The sequence below is a fragment of the Hippocampus zosterae genome, chromosome 20, assembly GCF_025434085.1.
Source record: "Hippocampus zosterae strain Florida chromosome 20, ASM2543408v3, whole genome shotgun sequence".
NCBI classification, from domain to species: domain Eukaryota; kingdom Metazoa; phylum Chordata; class Actinopteri; order Syngnathiformes; family Syngnathidae; genus Hippocampus; species Hippocampus zosterae.
The window spans coordinates 8,220,422-8,240,768 of NC_067470.1; the positions used below are offsets into that span (position 1 = coordinate 8,220,422).

Below are 20,347 nucleotides of genomic sequence, written 5' to 3' on the forward strand. Positions count from 1 at the left end.
GTGCTGAAGTGAATTGTCAACCACAAAAGCCAGTCGAGCTGGAAAAACAGCTCGGCGTCCATTCACACGCCCTGGAACCATCTGACAATCATAACAGCTCGGCGTCCGCATACCGCCGTCGAGCGCTGCTTCTGATTTTCCGTCGGTGGAACTCCCGGCCAAAATGAGTAAAATCACGAAATTCTTCAAGGGGAGTTCGAGCTCCGGCTCGTCATCCGGGAGTAAGTCCAAACACCACCACCGGTCCAAGGGGGGACCCTCTCCCCAGGAGGCCATCCACAAGCTCCGGGAGACTGAAGACATGTTGAGCAAGAAGCAGGACTACCTGGAAAAAAGAATCGAGCAGGAAATCACGATAGCCAAGAAGCATGGCACAAGAAATAAGAGGGGTATGTATGTTTGTATGCTCATCACTAACACAAAGGGTCACGTCGTCTTTTAGGCAGCGCTTTAAAGGGCCCACATCTGATCAAATGGTTCTGAGAGTCGCCATTTTAGGATGAGCCACAGGTGTGTCCTCCTGGAAAATAGAAGCCGTTTCACTTAGGGGATAATTTCCCCTTTTTCATTCTATTTATGTTAAAAGCGAATTTTACATTAAATGTCATTCAAACCAACAAATCAGTTACATGATACATTATTCAATTTTACATTCGTGAATAAAGTCCACAAAAACATTATACCCCCCAATAAACTCACACACAGTAAATGTAAATGGTGCCACAAAAAAATAAATAAATAACAACGCATGCATTCAAATAAGTGTGCCACATTGGTGAAGAAATATGATTGTTCTATCGGTTTAATGTAGTAATCCACCCATCCATTTTCTGAAAAATTCAACTCTTTATTTCACATGTAAATTATGTTTGTTCAATTATCCTCGTACAATATTAGTTTGGCACACACAAAAAACTGTCAGCTCTCAAATCCATGTAGAGAAAAATTAATGTTTAATTCACTGATTGTAAAGCTGTTAGCAGCTGACGGCAGCATCAACATGTTTCAACCCTTCAAAGTTGAAGGTTTCAGTGTGTATTTTACTCGTATGAAAACTTGTCTCACTGCCTGTCACGGCACGGCAGATTAAAAATAGCATCCCCATGACCTCATGGAATGAATCATATCATATTCCTCTGTTGTGACGCTAATGTCCGCAAACAACCTCTTAGCTGCCCTGCAGGCCTTGAAGAGAAAGAAACGCCTGGAGCAGCAGCTGACACAGATCGACGGCACGCTTTCCACCATCGAGTTCCAGCGGGAAGCTCTGGAAAACTCGCACACCAACACAGAGGTGGTGAGAAACATGGGCTACGCCGCCCAGGCCATGAAGAAGGTCCACGACAGCATGTGAGGAATAACCAACAAGTTCACAGTCAAACTGATACAAAAACTAAATTAAGCAGTGCATATTCAAAGACCAAAATGTTCAACCAAATCACCTGATTTTGTCGAATGACATTCCGCTGGCTCGATGTTCAGAAATGATAGTAATGTGTACCTTAGTGGGGAGTGGCTGTGTAACTAAAAACACAAATGATCAGCAGGGTAGCTCAGCCAATTTTGAAAAACCAAAAACATGTTTGACTTTTCTCAGGGATCTAAACAAGATAGACGATCTGATGGAAGACATCAACGAGCAGCAAGATGTGGCCCGCGAGATCAACGAAGCCATCTCCAGACCCTACGGCGAAACTTACGACGAGGTATACTTTTTGCTGTGGTTCTTCACAATGCTGGTTATTATTATTATTTTTAAAAAATATATATTTCTAAACAAATGAGCAAATTTTGTTATAAGGATGAGCTGCTGGCCGAGCTAGAGGAGCTGGAGCAGGAGGACATGGATGATAACCTGAGGAGCATGGGAGGACTGCCCTCAGTGCCCAGTTCAAGACTGCCCTCGGCTCCATCAGGACGCGTAGCTCAGCGCGGAAGTATGTACAAGATATATTTTCGAGTAACATACACTGTATTTGTAAAAGTGTGTCCTATAACATTCTTCACCATTATTCATAAAATAGTCATTTTTAAAATATAAAACTTTTTTTGTTCTCCAAAATAAACTTTTTTTTTGGATAAGACCGTTTGCCCCTTCAGTTGTATACAATTTAGCTTTCAGAACATTCCCATGACATTATATGGCACCCAAAAGGACCATATTCTTTGAAAAATCCTTTTTTTTCTTGGAATAAAAGGGGATTTTGGAATGTTTTTCTTTTATATTTTTAGCAGGTGAAATATGACCTTATTCTTGTACATGACTATTATTCTTCAAAAAAAAAAAGCAACCTATGTTCACAATTACTATGACAGGTTGACTAAAGTGACTTTTTGTCCTTGAAAATGTAATTAGTTTGGTCTGACTGATTTTTTTTTCCATGAACAAATTATTTTCTTTGAAAAAAAATATGAACTGAAACTTCCCTTACTTTGTTCCTGAATTAAATTGTACAATCATTCATATGGCGGTAATCATTCTAAATGTTATTTCCCGTTTTTGTTTTTTCAGCGGCCAGAAGAAGGGGCGAGGATGAGGACGACATGCGCATGCTGGCATCGTGGGGATCATAAGTCATTTTTTTTCGAGAGGGGAGCGAAACATCGACAGATTTGCATTTTTAATTTCTCCTGGGTTTTGAAGCAATTGGCACCATTTTGGGACATGTTCCTCATGTATTCATTGAGCAGCCAGCCACCATGTTACACTGAAGGAAATGGTTACTGTGCTTCCTGTCACTTTTTTTCTGCTTCATTTTAAAATTTGATATGAATTGTGGAGTCACTAACTCTGAAGGATTTCCAGCACTGAGCAAAAACCTACACTCTACTTGTAACACAGCTGTAGATAAACTGTTTGCTCCATTGTAAATATTTTTGCTTATATGTTAAACTATAATAAAAAAACACCTTCCTTGAAAAAGACTTGATTTTCCTTTTATCCATATAATGTGAAAATTGATTTCCAATTAATTTTTGTTTCTACAACTCATTTCATAAAGGTGGCCGAATTAATAGTGATCTCACAGAGGAAGACGCTCAATCTCTGACAATTACATATTGATTCTTTTTCTTGAAAAATAAACACTCGTGAAATGTACTAACATTTTTTAGAATTTATATATATACTAGTGGGTGTGGGGGGGACGCTACATCATTCTGTCAGTGACATCGTCAAACTCCTCGTAAACCAACCCTATTTAAAAAAAACATTCACGTAATATGACATTTTTAGAAGACAATTTCCCGAAATAAATAAACAAATGTTCTCAAAAGATTTCATTTTTTCTTGAAAAAAAAACACAATTTGGGTAGTAGCGTCACCAAAACCGGAAGCTCTTTCATAGAAGTTAATTTTTTTATGGAAGGATTTTTGTTCAAGAAACATTGTTATTTTATTTTGGGAAGTTTGATTTTTTCCCTTATTTTTCGTCCAGCCCAGAAGTGTGCGTTTTTGACAGCGACGTCACCAAAAAGGAAGCAGCAGAAGCGCTTCCGCAGTTTTGCCGACGCAACCGAACTACTACCGCTAACTTTATCGAAAAGTTATCGAGCCTGAAATCGAAACGATATGGAAGCTAACAGTAACACACCATCTTCGGGTGAGTTGGCGACTTTGAGCCATTCTGTTATTTCCCCCCTTTTCAACCCTCAGCAGCTTGAAGTTTAATTTACAACGCGAACATTATTAGCCCTCCAGCTAAATGCCATTCAAATGGACACTGACACGCCTCGAAGCTTCTTTAACATTTCGTAACTTAATTTAACCAATCTTAACTTGCGTTTGTTAGTTACGAGCATTATTTTGGTCATTAAGTGGAGTGAAGCTCCCAGACAACACTAGAAGTTGCTGTCATTTCCGTATGTCATTCCATGACCGCTAAAAAAACACAACAAAGGCACCATGAACATATCATATACGAAAAACGATAATTCGTTTCGTTTCACGTCTTCATATTTTTTACAACGTGTGAAATTCATGTACAGTTCATTTAATAGCATGGTAGTAGGCGGAAATGTCAACTTTATACGTCACAGAACGTCATTTGGAAAGCGAAATAGTTCGAATTGTTCGAATGTTTTAGAATTGTAAATAGTCCCCATTTTGAGTTTAAATATTTGACGACCATTATGTTTGTACGTTAACTCCGTACCTCCATCTAAACTTATAAAATCAGTGTTGCCACCGTAAATTAGGATTCTCAATTTTGACAAGTCATAATATTACAAGAATAACACGCAATAGTACAAAATTGGTTAACGTTCAAAACGTAATTGCGGAAAAGTTGATGACTGGAGTTTTAACAATGAAACGTCTTCATTCTTAATTTGTTTTCGCAAACAAAAATGCTTCCCTCATTCGCCGATTTTCACGTTTAACTGGCCCGGCCGCACCTAAGACAGCCACATACCCTCAAGTTCACAGATAGTGTGTGGAATGTGAGGACTGCGACTCCAAGTGGACACAAGCAGTACTTGTACCTCACATGCAAATTGTTTTTTTCTCTGCAAATCAATAAATGTGGCCTGATTGAACGCCCGGTAGCATGTTTTCCAATTTTGTGTAAAGCGAGTGTTTTTACTTTATTTCAGCAGCGTCGACATCTTGCGAGAGTAATGGCCCCAAGTCGAGTCTGTCCCCGCTGCGTCTGGTGGTCCTCGGTTGGCGCTGGCCTGGCAAGAGCTTGACGGCCAACACCATCCTGGGCCGCGAGGAGTTCCGCCTGGAGCGCGCTGCCGAGTTTTGCGTGACTCGGCACACGGAGGTGGCAGGGCGCCCGGTGACCGTGGTAGACACGCCAGGCTGGTATTCATCACAGGACACGCCGCTGTCCTATAAGAAAGAGATCGCCCGCGGCGCCACCCTGTGTCCTCCGGGCCCGCACGCCTTCCTGCTCGTCATCCCCGTGGGCATGTTCACTGAGGTGGACCGCGCCAGAATCGAGGAGCACGTGGGCCTGTTCGGGGAGCGGGTGTGGCGGCATGTGCTGGTGGTGTTCACGTGGGCCGAGGTGCTGCGGACCATTTCGCTGGAGCGCTACATCCGGCGCGAGGGTGCCGACCTGCAGCGTGTGCTGGAAAAGTGTCGGCGCCGCTACATGCTCATCAACAACTGCGTGTTCGAGGAGCAGACGCAGGTGGGACGCTTGATGGAGCGTGTGGACCGGATTGTCGCCGAAGAAGGAGGCCACTTCTTGCCCGAGGAGCCCCCGGCGCTGGATCAGAACAGGAACCTGACCGGGGACGCCACACGGCAACCTGGTGCTGGGGAAAAAGCTAATGACATGGTGACTTTAGCCAAAAATGTCAGCAGCCTTTCGACGCAGTGATGTGCCCACATCACTTTAGGTTGACCCGCATCATTGTCCAGGCCCCAGTTGCCCCCCTCCCCCACACACACTGAGATTAATTAAGGCACTCAAGTGTTTCTAACATTTGGAGCCTCACAGGTAGCCACCATATAAAGAGTAGTTATGATACAGTTATATAACTTTATTTTTGTGTACTCAAAAGTAGGATTTCATACAATACATTTTTGTTCATCAGGAAAAATAAAGTTTAAGCTTTGCCACCCCCCCCCCTTCAGAAAGGATACTCTTATTTTTAAAACGATGAAATAGGATTATTTATTCTTCTAGTAGTACAATTTTTTTTCGAGAGATAAAACCTTTTTTTTTGAAAGCCATAAGAGTTGGAAGATTTCAATCAATATTCTCTCTATTATTTAATAATATTGTCTGGGGGGGAAAAACATGGACCAAAAACGGCTCTTTCTGGGGTCAAAATTTTCAAAGGAGTGATGACAACTTCCCCCAGATGGTGGCGCAACGACCCAGGTTTGGTCATGGGAACATGCAAGATAGCACAGGTGTACCACAGGTATACCGAATGAAGTGTGACAAATAGTCAGTGGGGGGCCTTCAAAGGCTTTGGCCCCAACTAAATGAGCCCTACGAAGGCGTGTACCATCAAAACGTTGGAAGATTGAGTTCACTTTTGCACTGGATGTGTTGCTGCTGATGTTGTTTTTGAGAACTGATTCGAGAATGTTGCATAGGCTGACAGCTGGAGTGAAATGTTACTTTATTTATTGACATAACACTCATTTACTGCAGGGCTTTTAAAAAAGAATCCAGAATATTTGCCTCCGCCACCCCCATAAGATTAATTTTTTTTTTTTTGCAAATAATTTACAGTGGTAATGCAGTAGACCTCTGCAAAAGTTTTTAGGTGGGACTTGTTAATTATCTGGAAATGTTCACAATTCGGGGTAGATCTTGGTACCTATTGCTATTTTTATCCTTGTATTTTTTTATTTGAGCGTTCTCTTCCCGAATGGAAAAAATACAACTCCCTTGTAAAATTACTACTTTTTTGGAGGGGGGGGGGGGTTATACAAGGCAACTTTTTAGACTGAGACGTTTCTCATGGAAGATGACAAATTTTCTGAAATAGCAGTCACCCCCTCCCACCTTTTTATTTGTATGTTTGGCACATTATGACCCCTGGCAAAAAATGAATGAATGAATGAAATTGGCTTTTAAAAAATATGCAATAACTGTTTCAGATGGCGAAAATATAATTTTCCCCACACAAACATTGAAATGGTTTGTAGCAGACTGACGAGTGCGATGCCTCCACAGTAGCCAAGTCGTGACTCCATTCTGCCCCGAGACACAATTCGTCATCATCAGAAGACTTGACGATCGGTGAATTGATGTGCAAGCCTATCCTGACTACTGTATTTTAATTCCCTGCTGTTTAGTTTTGTACAATGAGCGGAGTGGAAATGTCCATTTTAGTGACCAAATTGTTATGTTTCTGCACTTATATAAAGAACTCCGAACCCGTAACCATGTCTCGATGTCTCATTTAATCGAGTCTAGTACATTTCAGTTGTATTTAACTTTTACGTTACATTTTAGAATTGTTTGTTTTCAAACATTTATTCATGTAGAATTTTTTTTAAAATGTAATGTTTGGGCGCAATATGTTCGATAGAAAACATACTTAAATTTATCTATCACATTTTAACGTCTTACTAAACTTTCCGTAGGGGACAATTCGGAGTGTCAAAATGTTCTTTTTACAATGTTTCCTGCACAGTTAAGGCTTTGACGGCGGCCCGGCTAACATTTTCTTTGGAACCTGAAGTCATCCATCTCAACAGCACGCACTATTGTGCGAACAGTTTCTGCTGGAGACGGCTGCATGAAATCCGCCCAAACCAGGCCGTGTGTCAACAGAAACCGGATGCCTCAATAGAAACCAATAAAAGAAGAAAAAAAAGCCCATCCACACAGCTGTGTCCGCTGTCATAACGGTATTACAATGTTTGCTGACAAGATTTTTCTTTAGTTTAAAAAAAAAAAACCTTATCAGGTGACATTCCTCACAATCTAACTCATCAGCTGTAAAACAGACATTTTCGTGTCTGCTCAAAAGCGTTGGGCTTGCCAGTCGCCCCACCCCGGACATTCGCCATCATACCGTTTTTCTTGATTGCGTGTCTTTTGCCCCTCCCCCCCCCAAAAAAGTCCGCACCAGTAGCAGTCAATATTACTACTCTGTTCTCCTTATCAAATATCAGATAAGTCCCAGAAGATCGTAAAATCAAAATGTAACTACTTAGCGACAAGTGCAAAACACGAAGCTAGTGGTCGCCTGACGTACACGATACTCTTTTTTTTTTCTTCTGTCATCACAAATGTAATTGCCTGAAAGCGCTCGGCGAACATGATGCGAGTCAACAGTTGGGTTGATACTGACCCCCCCACCCCCCGTTCCAGAGTCCCACCTGTACAACAACAGGAAGGTACTACTACTACTATATTTCTGTGGCATATCCGCCCGCTAATTGCATCATGGTGACAGAAGCCAAGTCAAACATCCATAAAGAGTGACTCATGCCTCAACGGTCTGTGGCGAGACCTTGGGAATGCACACGCGTCAACATAGCGAAAGGCAGGCAAGAAACGGAGAGGGACATGCGTGGGCAGACCAGGGCGTGAGGGAGGGGGGGGGGGGGGTTACCCACAAAAGTGACGATTCATGTCATGCCGCCTGAGAGTTGCTCATTAGGTGGAACAATGACGGCGGGGCTGGCTCAGGGAGGACTTGGCCCAGTCGCGGCAATTAGGACGCCTCGTTTGAGGTCACCTGCGGTTTTGGGTGGACGCGAGGATAAACCGCATTGACGCTGCAGAAATAGGATGGGCATATCGGGCAACTGGTTAGCAGGTCCGCCTCACAGTGCAGAGGTGCAGGGTTCGATTCCGGTTCCGGCCTTCCAGTGTGGAGTTTGAATGTTCTCCCCGTGTCTGCGTGGGTTTTCTCCGGGTACTCCGGTTTCCTCCCACATTCCCAAAACACGCATGGCAAGTTAATGTAACGCCCTAAATTGTCCCTCGGTGTAATTGTGAGCGCGGATGGTTGTTCGTCTATGCGTGCCCTGCCATTGGCTGGCGACCAGTTCAGGGTGTACCCCGCCTACTGCCCGAAAAACAGCCGAGATTAGGCTTTGGCACACCCTCGACCCCTCGCGAGGATAAACAGATTAGAAAATGTTGCATATTTTGTAATTCTGCATTGAGGTCGACAAATTACCCGAATAAAATCACACTTTTAACCTTTACCTAGTGCCGGTTTCTGGCATCCAGAACTCAAACCCCAACTTTACAGGGACCGTCACCATTGACCAGAATCAGAACCAAATCCCAATTCGAACCCAATCTAAATGTATGACTTCCTTTAGCGACAAAGCTTCTACCAGGTCAAAGACAAGATGAGTTGGAGCTAATTTTCAGCGAGGCAGCCGGTTTGTCAACACAACGACTCGGTGTCATGGCAACCGGGGTCGGGCGTCACCCAGGAGACGGCCGCGGTTTTACATTCCCCATACAGATGTCATCTTGAAACCCGGTACGGGAAACCAATTAGATTATGGAATAAACGGAATGATTTCCTGCCCGGGTGATTATATACATTTCCGATTGATGCTAATCATTAGCATATGAATGGCATTTTCCATTGAACGTTAGCATTATGCTTTTGAGGGGGTTTTTTTGGGTTGTTTTAAATAAAAGATACCGAACGTATTTGTGAGGTCATGCAGACGCGTCAGTCTCACCCGGGGATGATGATGATGATCGTGGTGGAGATGAAGGTTATTACCGTCGCTTGAACTCCCGGGAGCATCACGCAGAAGTCATTACAAACGTCTGGCGAACAAACCCTGCAAGAGGCCTCATTTGTAGAATGCAGTTCACCACGTGCTCAGGCATCCCATAAACGAACGTTTGTCCACCTTACCTGCCTGGAACTATCACAGGAGACATACCGTCTGGGCGCGCACGTGTTTAAACAGTCCCGGACCCTCAATGCGCCCTCGTCTGCTGCTTTTGTAATGACAAGATTAGCATGTCCAATGGCGTGACATGTGGCTTCTCCCCAAAGCGTCCCAAGCGAAGACTGTTGGGAGAGAGGCATAATCAATACAACAGTAGACTTTTCAAAAAGCATCTTCCATCTATCTGTCTGTGTGTGTGTGTGTGTGTGTGTGTGTGATGCTGAGGAACAAACAAGAATGAAAGTTAAGGGGCGGGGCTTAACGACACTTGGCAACTATCACTCTCGTGGAGAACATCCAAGCGCTCACATTCCTCCCTTTCTTCTCTGGGACTTCTGGGGTGGCCCGAAAACTGTCGTCAGTGTTGCGACCGTGGCGGTGGAGGGATGATGCAAGGAAGCGGAGGAGGGAGGTAGAAAAACATACCACCCTCCTCCCCCGAGTCCATTCAGACGCTAGAGAGGTGCGACAGGAGACGCGTGAGGACACATGGAGTTGCCACTCTTGGAAGCTGTCACGATATGACAACCCGCTCCTCTCCGACCGCATTCGAAATGGAGATTGTCTACTTTTTGCTGCTTTTGGCCAATTTGGGACAGCGCCGCTTGGTTTCCGGAGGCTGCCTTGGTCAATGCTGCAGCGGCCGAGATATGAGCTGCGCCTCCACCGACTGGAGGATGGACCGCGTCTACGGGACGTGCTACTGCGACCGCGGCTGCGCCACAACGCGGGACTGCTGTTTTGACTACTTCTCCCACTGCCCAGGTGAGCGCCGACAGGTACATTTTCGACCTCTTTTGCGACACTCCTGAGATAAGCACGCATCCCCCTAAAGAAAAATGATAAGATTCATGCATTCTTATCTGGTGTGGAAATATATCACAGAGGTGGAACTGTTTACCGAGCCGGGTCGAGCCGTAGGGGAGAGCGACAAAGTATTTGAAGAATGCGATTAAGTCGATCAGTTTAAGGATTTACAGCACAAGGGTGCGCGTCATCCGTGAGGCTGAATAAATTCAATCTTTTTCCGTGACGGTGTTTGACTGACACGTTGTTCCGATTCCGAAAATTTCCCGCTTACTTGTGCTTTCTCTCCAAGTGTAAACATTCACATATTATTATTATTTTTTTAATTTTTGGTACATAACTGCAGTTGAAGTTTTTTTCTTGTTCATTTGGAGTGTAATACCATTCATTCATTCATCTTCCGAGCCGCTTGATCCTCACTAGGGTCGCGGGGGGTGCTGGAGCCTATCCCAGCTGTCTTCGGGCAGTAGGCGGAGGACACCCTGAATCGGTTGCCAGCCAATCGCAGGGCACACAGAAACAAACAACCATTCGCACTCACACCTAGGGACAATTTAGAGTGTTCAATCAGCCTGCCACGCATGTTTTTTGGAATGTGGGAGGAAACCGGAGCACCCGGAGAAAACCCACGCAGGCCCGGGGAGAACATGCTCTCCCTCCACACAGGGAGGCCGGAGCTGGAATCGAACCCGGTACCTCTGCACTGTGAAGCCGACGTGCTAACCACTGGATTACCGGGCCGCCTAGTGTAATACCAGTAACAAGAAATTTGTTTAACACTGTAAATTTGGAAGAGTGAAAATAGGAAGTATATTGAATCCTCTCTCATCCTGCTTTTTAGACCTACAAAGAGCAACGGGTGTAGTTTCATTTTAGTCATAAATGCTTGAAGAACACGCAGAGGGAGAATTTAAATGATTACTTCTCTTCATAAATAAATAAACATTTTTATCTATAATTTTTTTTAACAAGACCAGCCACACATCACGTACAGATTCAGACCCCTGCCCCCCACGTTTGCTCACAGAAAAAGCAGACATCTCCGGCATTCCAAATCAAGAACTTACATTTCATTAGCTCCAATGACACAATGCTCCGAACTCCAGCTCAGGCGTATAGCGTGACGGCTTGGAGCTTCTGGAGCGGCTGCGCAGAGCCGTGCCAACCCTCCTGGCGTAGACGGGTGAGACACATCATCGAGCGGCCCGCAAATGGCGATGAACCCTGTCCGACGCTGGAGGAGCGGGCCGGCTGCATGGACTACAGGGACCGCCGGGGAACCCCGTGCCGACTGGACACAGGTGAACTCAAATTATGTCTGAATGACTCTGAAAGCACTGCAATGATCAAGGCCTTCGTTATCAGGCCCTGCATTTATTACCAGTCTGGAGTTTGGCAAGGCGAGGCCCAAGGTGGACAACTTTGGGACGCCTTTGGATGCAGGGTGAGTAACCACAACAAGTGGGACTGTTTGCTCACCAAAAGACCATCACAGTCGACCTTTTCACCCAGAGTGAAAAACACAGACCAGGAAACCAGTCCGCTGTTGTCTATTTATGTAGCACGCGAGGCTAACGTAGCAGTCTCCACCGCCAGTCAAAACTCATTCTTTTCAAACAAACTCATCACGGACAATTTGTAGAACTAGCCGCACAAAATCCCTGTTAAGGTTTAACTAGGAAGTGGCTAGCGTAGAAAGCTAGCGCAGTAATCTATGCCTTCAACCTGCACTCCTTCATGTGCCCAACTTCCATTTCGTCAACTTTCAAGCGTTGCAGCTAACACGAGAAGCTAACTCGCTCTGTCGAATGGTCAGATTCCATTTGGTTCAATTTTGAGCGCCAGTTGCTAACATTGCAGTCTACATCTTCAATCAAGGATTCTCCTTGTATCCACCTTCCATTTGGTCGACTTTCAAGGGAGGATGAGACCCAAACACAGCAGACCTTCACTCAGCCGTTCCTTCCTCATCCAATTTTCATTTGGTTGAATTTCAAGCGGGCGGCCCAGTAGCCCAGTGGTTAGCACGTCGGCTTCACAGTGCAGAGGTATCGGGTTCGATTCCAGCTCCGGCCTCCCAGTGTGGAGTTTGCATGTTCTCCCCGGGCCTGCGTGGGTTTTCTCCGGGTGCTCCGGTTTCCTCCCACATTCCAAAAACATGGGTGGCAGGCTGATTAAACACTCGAAATTGTCCCTAGGTGTGAGTGCAAATGGTTGTTCGTTTCTGTGTGCCCTGCGATTGGCTGGCAACCGATTCAGGGTGTCCTCCGCCTACTGCCCGAAGACAGCTGGGATAGGCTCCAGCACCCCCCGCGACCCTAGTGAGGATCAAGCGGCTCGGAAGATGAATGAATTTCAAGCGTGGCAACTAGCCTGAAAAGCTAACACAAAAGTCTCCTCCTCCACTCATTGCTTCTTCTTCTCAAACAGCTGAACCCAAATGCACAAAACACAAGCTGGAGTAGATCCACACAAGTGTAACTCGTTAGCGGCTCGTAGCGACACCTTAATTCCTGCCATCAGACAAATAATAAGCCAGATAAAAAGACTAGCCAGTGCGAGACTAGTGTTAGCCGACATAACATTCTCCACCTTCGCTCATGTCCAACTTACATTTGGTCAACCTGCGAGTGTGTCAGCAAGCGTGACAAGCTAAGGCAGTAGTTTCCATCTTCATTCTGGCCCCCCTTCATAACAGTTCAAAAGGACGAACTGGAACTCATGCAACTGGTCGCAAAAGAGCCATATCAATGTCTAACTATATTGCAGTTAGCACAAGAAGCTAATGAAGCAGTCCACACCTTTACTAGGACCATTGCGATTTCTTGTTAATCAGACACAAACTTGTTTTTCCTCAGATTCTACGTGGAATTCTCCATGGAGTCACGCTCCCCTCACTGTACAGAAGAGAATCGGCCGCACACGCACTGGATGCGCTACTTCGCCGAAGGTTTCACGGTTTGCGTGGCGTGCCAGCCGCCCGCTATGCGCAACCACAGTGGTGGTTGCCAAAGAGACGGCCAGGAAATGAACAGGTTGGTGTCAGTGTTGTTGTGGAGCGCATATCGTGCATCTGGAAAATATTCACAGGGCTTCACTTATACCACATTTTGCGTTCCGGGCTTATTCCAAAATGGATTTTTAAAACTTCTTTAAAAGTAAAATACTAAGTAAGGACTCATATTTAAGTATTTACAGTCTTTGACGTACAACTCAAAAGTCGGTGCATCAGCATTTTAATTAAATTTGTAACAATGTAACCAAAAAAAAAATGCATTTCATTTTGAAGCAAGCCTGGAACTTAACCAAAAAGTTGGGTTCCAGTGTCATAAACATTTGTTTTGGCTCCAGGGATGCTGTGCTGCAGTGGCAGGCGGTGGGCAACCCCCGCTGCAGTGGCACTTGGAGGAGGATCCGCAAAACGCAACAGTGCAACTGTCCACCGCAGCACAGCTTCGTCTTCATCTGAACGACTCTGTCAAGGTAGCGGCGGTCAACTTACTGAGCATTTGATTCGGGAACCGTTATAAAAAGCCCCCCAAAGCTCGTAATATATAAAGACCCCCCCAACAGAACAACATCGCAATAACAAAATGGCCCCCGTGGACTTAACATATCTGCCAAAAGGGGCTGTAAAATATTAATATATTTTTTTTTAAATGACATGACATCTGTTGTTTGTTTAAATGATGTTCTTCACACGTTTTAATGTTGATTCATTCCAATCACATTTTCACTCTTCTGGATCATTAAACTGACAACAGAGATGGATGATTCTTATGAAAAACAAGGGGAAAAATAATCAAATGTAAGCACTCTCTGCACTTATAGTTTGACCACATCGAGTCAATGGCGAGTTAAATTGATGATTTTTTTAAAAAACCCGACTAATAACGGTCGAAAAACAACTTCCGCAAGAAACAGCCTCAGCACATCCTATAAGACCTCCGAATGCAATGTGCAAGAGTCCGCAATGTTTTTGGAGGACAAATCATGCCCTCTAGTGGTACAGAAACGTAACACAATTCCAATACAATAAAGAAGAAAAAGTGGACCCCCCTTTTTTATGCTTCTCAGTTCACTTTGTGGGTCCTTTCCAAAACCCTCCAGCGGTCCTTGAGCATCACGCCAGTGCGGTCCTCAAAGTCGTAATCCCTCAGGATTTGAGACCACTTGCCTTTGCCGTGTTGCCGGACACCCTGCACCAGTCTACTGTCCAGCTCAGATGTCCATTTCTAAAATACAAATAAATAAATACATCAATAATACAACCACAGATCAGAGGATCCTTCGTCGTGGGGCCAACTAACCCGAGGAATCCTCTTCTGTGCGACAACAGAATCGTTTATATCTGGGGAAAAACAGAAAAACAATCATTTCAATTTGTCATGGAACAATAGTAAAACATGTAATCAGGAATAACGTGCATGCACAATTAGCGGTGGTCAAAATAATGTGTTGTGGCTATTCAAAGGAACAGACTCACACACACACGCACACACACTGAATACCCTTTTTTCTCAGCGGTCTGATGCAGACTTGAGACTGCATGCGAGTGTCCAGGTCGCACACATTTATTTGGAGGGACCGAAGATTGCGTTTTGTCCTGGATGGGTGTGATAAAAATAAAGTCACATTGTTATTGTGATGTTTTTCAAGTTGGTCAACTGACCGGTTGCGTTTGTGTTTATGAACAGCAACAATACTTCTGAGTCATGGACAGGCGGGGTCAGACTGACCCGCAACGTAACAGTACTGGTAAATCAATTCTTATTAAGAGAATTACTTTGGCGTGGTCTCCTCTGATTGGTCAGCCTTGTCGTTGCCGGATAAGCGGACGTACTATGAGGCAGAAAAGTGCAAAATAGTTCAAATACGGCGATTTCTCATGATACATCCCGTAAACGCGATGTATTCGTATCATCAGGCTTTACTCACCCCGAGTGCCGTTTTTGCTTGACGGTCGGCCACAGTGACAGGAGATGCATCCAGCTGTGACGAATCTATGAGTCAAAGTTGCACCACGGATTTATATTTTATTGGGGAAAAACTTAAAAAAAAAAAAAAAAAAGGAAATCCGGCAAAAAGGAGAAAGCTAAACTCACTACTGTTGAACAATCTTCGTTTGGAGCCGCGGGCGCCTTTTGTGATGCCAAGTTTACGTTCTGGTCTGGGGGGGGGGGGGGGGGGGGGGATATGAACAGGTTCAATGTGCAATAGAACTGTTCTACATATAAACATCATTATTAATAGTTCTGATTGAATTTCTTTTAATTCCCTCTCAATGCTGCACTTTGTATTTGTACTTTGCCGAATGCTTCTGTTGTATTAATACAGCATGTCTGAATATTGCTGCTGGGACGGATTTGTTTCATTCAAGGGAGGAATAAAGTACTTTATGCACACACATATGCACTTGTATCTATCAATTGTGTTGACGTCACCACCAAATGTCAGACGAAGGACGGCTCCAAGCAAGAAGCAATTCTTAACTGCAGCAACATCCATAAAACGCCACAAGATGCCAGTATCCCTCTACGTACACATTCTTGCTCCCTTCTGCTAATAAATTGTGTGTGCATTGGGAGATAAGTTTTACTTTTGAATTTTTTGAATTTAAACTTAAATTTAAAAACAAACAAACAGCTATGCTAGACCGTTGTGAGACAGTCACAAAAGAATAACACAAGAAATATGAGCCTATTCTAACAATTTTCCGCACCTGACGTCATCTTTCGAGCTGTCGGCTTCCAGTGAGAGAGTGGTGTCCTCCAAACCTTTCATACTTTGCTCGTCCGCAGCGCTCGACACATTCAAGGACAATAGCTCTGCGGACGACATTTGTGGTCACGGTGTTGATTAAAAAGAGGCGTCGCAAAAAAAAAAGCTTGAATGCGGGAACTCACCGTTTACAGATTGCCATCGGAGGGACACGCGCGGCTTCCGGGCCGTGTCGATTTGAGGATTTGGTTTGGTCCTACGAGAATGTGAAAGGCAACGAAATGACAGAAACAAATCTAAGGCAACTCTGATAGGTGTGCGCTGGAGAATGAGTTCAAGATTTATGATTCCCTGTGGTTAAAATGTGTTTGTAAATCTAAAGTAGGCAGACTTTTTTGGGGCGATTTGGCTGGAACAACAGATGATTTCCTACTTTGTCTCCAGCGTTGAGTGGTCCGAGATGGACTTGACCTCTTTTGCCGCGGCGTCCGAAGCGTCGATACTCTGGGACAACCGGACCACCTTAATGGCTTCCTGGAAGACAGGACACACACATTATAAATGATTACAACTCATATTCTACCTTTCCAAACCCATTAACTTTTGCATTAAATGTTTTGAAGCTGTGCCAAATGAGGCTCGCCACTTAACCGCGGCCGTCGAGGCTGGACCTTGGGCCAGCGCAATTATGGAAAAACACCCGTGACAGCCTAATGATGAAATGAAAAAGCGACACATTTGCCCTAATCGCGAGGGCAGGAAGGGTGTGGCCATATTAGTTGGCATCGGCTGGTTGGTTGCCCTTCCAAAATATCGTAAGGCCAAATTAGTGGCGGCCAAGATAGCATTTTGGCTCATGATGCAAGATATTTAATACCGCGTTAAAAGTTGGTTCCTTTAAATAGGACGACACAATGCCGCGTAGGCTCTAATAAATTCTGTTGCGGACATTTATACGCTCCTAAATGAATTATGTTAAAAACATTAACTGAAATGAAAACATAAAGAGGAAAAGCACCAGTTTTAAAGGTCAGAACATACCATGGATATTGATTTTCCTCCAATTTTGTTTTGAAAATTGTAACAACAAGGGGAAAAAATGTGCGTATATTATTATTATATCAGACTATTTTATTTGAATTGGAAGTTTCTCTCAAAAGTCTCCATACTTTTAAAAGGAAGAAAACAAGTGAAAATGCTTTGTTTTATTTTTCCCTTTTTTCAAATGAAATGAAATTACAGTAAGGAATGCATTCATGTTATGAGATTAAATCTAAAAAAAATAAAATAAAATAAACAGCTTGGATAGTCTGCGGCACGACCGCGACGAAAAATGGCTCGTAAACTGGATGGATGGATACAAGGAGAAAAAAACTAGATTTAAGGGTAAGAAAATAATAAGAATGCAACCCACTCTTTTAAATAAATCATGTTTCCTCCCCCGCATTTAAAATCTGGAAAGAAAACTGAACAAAAAAGAAAACATACTTAACTGACAGAAAATCCTCTTTGAAATCAAAAGTTAAGGAAAAAAAATGAAATGTGAAATTACAATGAAAAAATAAAGACCGATTACAATTCATTTTAGTGGCAAAAAATAGTAAGTATTCTCTTTTCTAGCTGTGTTAGCTTGGTTCCCACGAGCCTTGATCCGTACCTGCCCTGCCTCTATTGAGTTCCGATTTACAAGTACGGTTTACAATTACAAAAAAAAAAATTATAATAAAAAATAAAATTAGATTTAAAAAAGCTCTGAACTTCCCCTGTAGGTTGAGGAAATTCTCGTCTAGTCCAAACCAAGGTTCAAAGTGGCAGAAAAGCAACGTGGGGTGGTGTGCATACCTTGAGAAGGAAGTCTGACGGATTCCTGACCAGGTAGGCATCAAGGAAGGTCTGCACCATCTCCAGCAGTCGATTGAAACTGAACACGGTGAGGAAAGGGTGGTAGATGTCCATCTGTGCCACGATGTTGGAGAGCTTGGCTGCCACTTTTTGCGGGTAATCAACATGTTCTTTGAACCAATTGAGGGCGCCCCATGCCTGCGTTCTTTGGCCTTTCTCCAAACACACCGCAACAGACTAACAGAAGACACAGTAAGACATGAAACAACAGAATCCAGATGGGACATGAATGCAACAGTGGTGGGGAAGCCATTTTCAATTTTCTGAAGAAATTATCTTGTTTAGAAAAAATACAAATAAATAAATACATTTAATTATTGTTCCCCCCCACTACTCTCACGATTTGTTCCAAGCCACCCGCCTTTTTGAAAATCACCTGTATGACGAGGTGAACTCTGATGTTCTCAAACAAGCTTTTGTCCTGCACGGCATCTTTGAGGTGAAACCATGTCTTGGCTGCGGACATTAGTGGCATCACGGCATCCTCGTCCTCAAATCGGGCACCTAGAGGTGAGGTGATGAAAAGCGATAAAGGCAAATGAAAGGTTGCACTGCTAGGCAGAGTCTGTAGTGGGTAATCTCACCCAACTGTTTTCCTTGCATGACACGGGCGAGGAAGGCGCAGATTAAGGTTTTCTCTTGTGAGCTTCCTCCTTCAAGTAACGGCGTCTGAAAAATTGCTTTTGGGAGAGGGGGAAAAAAGGCCTTTACATCAGTATAAATTCATCAGATGTGATGTTGAATTTGTTTAAACACGTGCTGCTGATCCCCGCAAGCAACAGTGTCACCTCATCGCTGACTGTCTAACAGGTGAGCCAGTTATTATCAGCTACCTCCACACTTTCATTTGCTGACACCCAAGTCACTCACCAGCCTTCTTCACCGCTGTAACGTCAAGAGAACCGTTTGGTATTTTGGTCCGTATGAGTTTAATAGATTTGTTTTTCGCCGAAACTAGTAAGACAATCAGATTCGTTGGAGTTGGAGACATATTAAGAAATAATGAAGTCATGTTGTTGTACTGCTCTAATTGAAGGCATTTTGAAATTAGAATTTCTCCCAGGAGATGAGAGAGGGCACAATTTAGAGAAACGTTACTTAAAACGTATTTTATGGTGAACATAACAACAGTATATATTTATCGTTTGAACATAATAAAATGAATCATAAAATTAGCCCTTCCCCCAAGGCTTGTAGTAGTAACAGCGTGCGTCAAAATGGGGCAACCATGCCTGGTAAAAATTGTCGTCAAAATAACATTTGGCCCAGTTTCTCTGTGTTTGAAAGCATTACTCTTAATACTGTGGCCAGTGTTGTTTCTAAGGGTGCTTGAAAAGTCGAAAAATGGGATCCTTGTGACACTTTTGGTGTCGTGAGAATACCCGAGTCGTTTTAACTTGTTAGCACAGTTTACAATTTACTGCAAGTTGAGTCGATCATTCAAGACTAAATACAAATCACGCGTCACGGTTGCATTTGCAAAGTCAAATCAAACCTCAAATCGAGTGTGAAGTGAACAACTTTACATTCATAAGTCGAGATGGCGCAATTGAAGGCATCGTGATTCCTCTCTTTAAAACGACGACAAATGGCGGAAAAAAGAAAGTCCAGAATCCACTTGGAGGCCACAGCAGCGAGCTCGCCGGTGTTGGGATCTTCTTTAGTCGTTGTTTTATCGGTGTTACTGTTGTCTTTGGGGTTTCCTTGTTGCTCCATGTTTACATTCTCTCGTTCGAGGAGGACTCAGTCTGCAATCCGCTTCTTGAATTTTCAGCGGGAAACGCCAACGGCTGAGGTTGGTTGAAAGTCATGCGGAAATCTGTAGCGCCCCTGACAGTCTCGGATGAGCAATTACAAGTGCTCGAACGTGTACCTGTATCGTTATTTTGGTAGGAAGATCAATAAATACATGGAAAAAAATAACAGTCACTGTTTTTAGTTTTATCATATAGTGTCATACTACTATATTTCATACTTGATGTAAAGTAGATCATGATGCGACCGATTGTTAAAATTGGGAGGAAATATGAAAATATATATTTTTAAAATGTACAAAAAGATAATACAAATTAAAATAGAAAAATCAAATTTCCGTAAAAAATAGACTGGAAAATAAGAAAAGAAACATTATATTAAATACGCAAAAATGAATATTTGCAAAATACAAAATGGGCATTCAAATAAAAATTCAAGTAAATAGTACTGCGATTTATCCATTTTGTGTTCATATTGCATTTAATTGAAAGATGTTTGTTGTTTTTTTTCTCTTTCTTCTTTCTTCTTTCTACATACATTCTTGACTGCTGGAGGCTGTAAATTTCCCCAGTGTGGGACGAATAAAGGATATCTTAAATGAAATCACTGTAAAATACAAAAACCCTACATACATAACAAAAGTAAGTCTCGTAGATAAATGCCGTTTTTAATTTTTAAATAATTTTTCTCGATTTATTTTTAACTGAGAGATCAGAGTAATTTGACTATTTTTTGAGCCACACGACCATTTTTTGTGCTTACAGTACTCGCGTGTGCTACTGACCCCTACTGTTGGATGACGGTACGACACTT

The 20,347-nt window shown here is 43.3% G+C and overlaps 4 protein-coding genes and 2 long non-coding RNA genes across 10 annotated transcripts; 3 read left to right on the top strand and 3 right to left on the bottom strand.

The window, feature by feature from the left end:
• Positions 1–6: 6 nt before the first annotated feature.
• On the top strand, positions 7–3,100 carry chmp4c (charged multivesicular body protein 4C). The gene is made up of 5 exons (XM_052054965.1): positions 7–389; positions 1,173–1,350; positions 1,598–1,706; positions 1,802–1,937; positions 2,513–3,100. Exons 1-5 carry the CDS (start codon positions 164–166, stop codon positions 2,572–2,574), a joined length of 711 nt encoding a protein of 236 aa, XP_051910925.1. The 5' UTR covers positions 7–163; the 3' UTR covers positions 2,575–3,100.
• Positions 1,765–2,513, bottom strand: LOC127593478 (uncharacterized). Its single transcript, XR_007960411.1, has 2 exons — positions 2,323–2,513; positions 1,765–2,176 (listed from the first exon to the last, which is right to left on the bottom strand). It is a non-coding gene; the product is annotated as an uncharacterized LOC127593478 (long non-coding RNA).
• Positions 3,101–3,394: 294 nt separating the features above from the next.
• On the top strand, positions 3,395–6,854 carry LOC127593475 (GTPase IMAP family member 9). 2 transcript variants are annotated; one of them, XM_052054962.1, is made up of 2 exons: positions 3,395–3,602; positions 4,597–6,854. In XM_052054962.1, exons 1-2 carry the CDS (start codon positions 3,572–3,574, stop codon positions 5,328–5,330), a joined length of 765 nt encoding a protein of 254 aa, XP_051910922.1. In that variant the 5' UTR covers positions 3,395–3,571; the 3' UTR covers positions 5,331–6,854. The 2 variants fall into 2 exon arrangements, with proteins under 2 accessions (XP_051910922.1, XP_051910921.1); XM_052054961.1 differs by having other exon boundaries at positions 3,397–3,602; positions 4,594–6,854.
• Positions 6,855–8,974: 2,120 nt separating this feature from the next.
• Positions 8,975–11,362, bottom strand: LOC127592813 (uncharacterized). Its single transcript, XR_007960227.1, has 3 exons — positions 11,224–11,362; positions 9,313–9,471; positions 8,975–9,235 (listed from the first exon to the last, which is right to left on the bottom strand). It is a non-coding gene; the product is annotated as an uncharacterized LOC127592813 (long non-coding RNA).
• LOC127592812 (somatomedin-B and thrombospondin type-1 domain-containing protein) lies at positions 9,640–15,337 on the top strand. 3 transcript variants are annotated; one of them, XM_052053759.1, is made up of 6 exons: positions 9,655–10,114; positions 11,263–11,457; positions 11,522–11,600; positions 13,015–13,191; positions 13,508–13,639; positions 14,267–15,337. In XM_052053759.1, exons 1-5 carry the CDS (start codon positions 9,871–9,873, stop codon positions 13,623–13,625), a joined length of 813 nt encoding a protein of 270 aa, XP_051909719.1. In that variant the 5' UTR covers positions 9,655–9,870; the 3' UTR covers positions 13,626–13,639; positions 14,267–15,337. The 3 variants fall into 3 exon arrangements, with proteins under 3 accessions (XP_051909720.1, XP_051909719.1, XP_051909718.1); XM_052053760.1 differs by having other exon boundaries at positions 9,640–10,114; positions 11,541–11,600; positions 13,508–15,337; XM_052053758.1 differs by having other exon boundaries at positions 13,508–15,337.
• Positions 13,377–19,543, bottom strand: terf1 (telomeric repeat binding factor (NIMA-interacting) 1). 2 transcript variants are annotated; one of them, XM_052053756.1, is made up of 13 exons: positions 19,306–19,543; positions 18,364–18,459; positions 18,156–18,283; positions 17,720–17,956; positions 16,311–16,411; positions 16,063–16,133; positions 15,879–15,984; positions 15,262–15,326; positions 15,095–15,159; positions 14,943–14,998; positions 14,668–14,762; positions 14,467–14,507; positions 13,377–14,391 (listed from the first exon to the last, which is right to left on the bottom strand). In XM_052053756.1, the coding sequence occupies exons 1-13, from the start codon at positions 19,493–19,495 to the stop codon at positions 14,230–14,232; spliced, it is 1,413 nt and encodes a 470-aa protein (XP_051909716.1). In that variant the 5' UTR covers positions 19,496–19,543; the 3' UTR covers positions 13,377–14,229. The 2 variants fall into 2 exon arrangements, with proteins under 2 accessions (XP_051909716.1, XP_051909717.1); XM_052053757.1 differs by having other exon boundaries at positions 19,275–19,418.
• Positions 19,544–20,347: the final 804 nt, after the last annotated feature.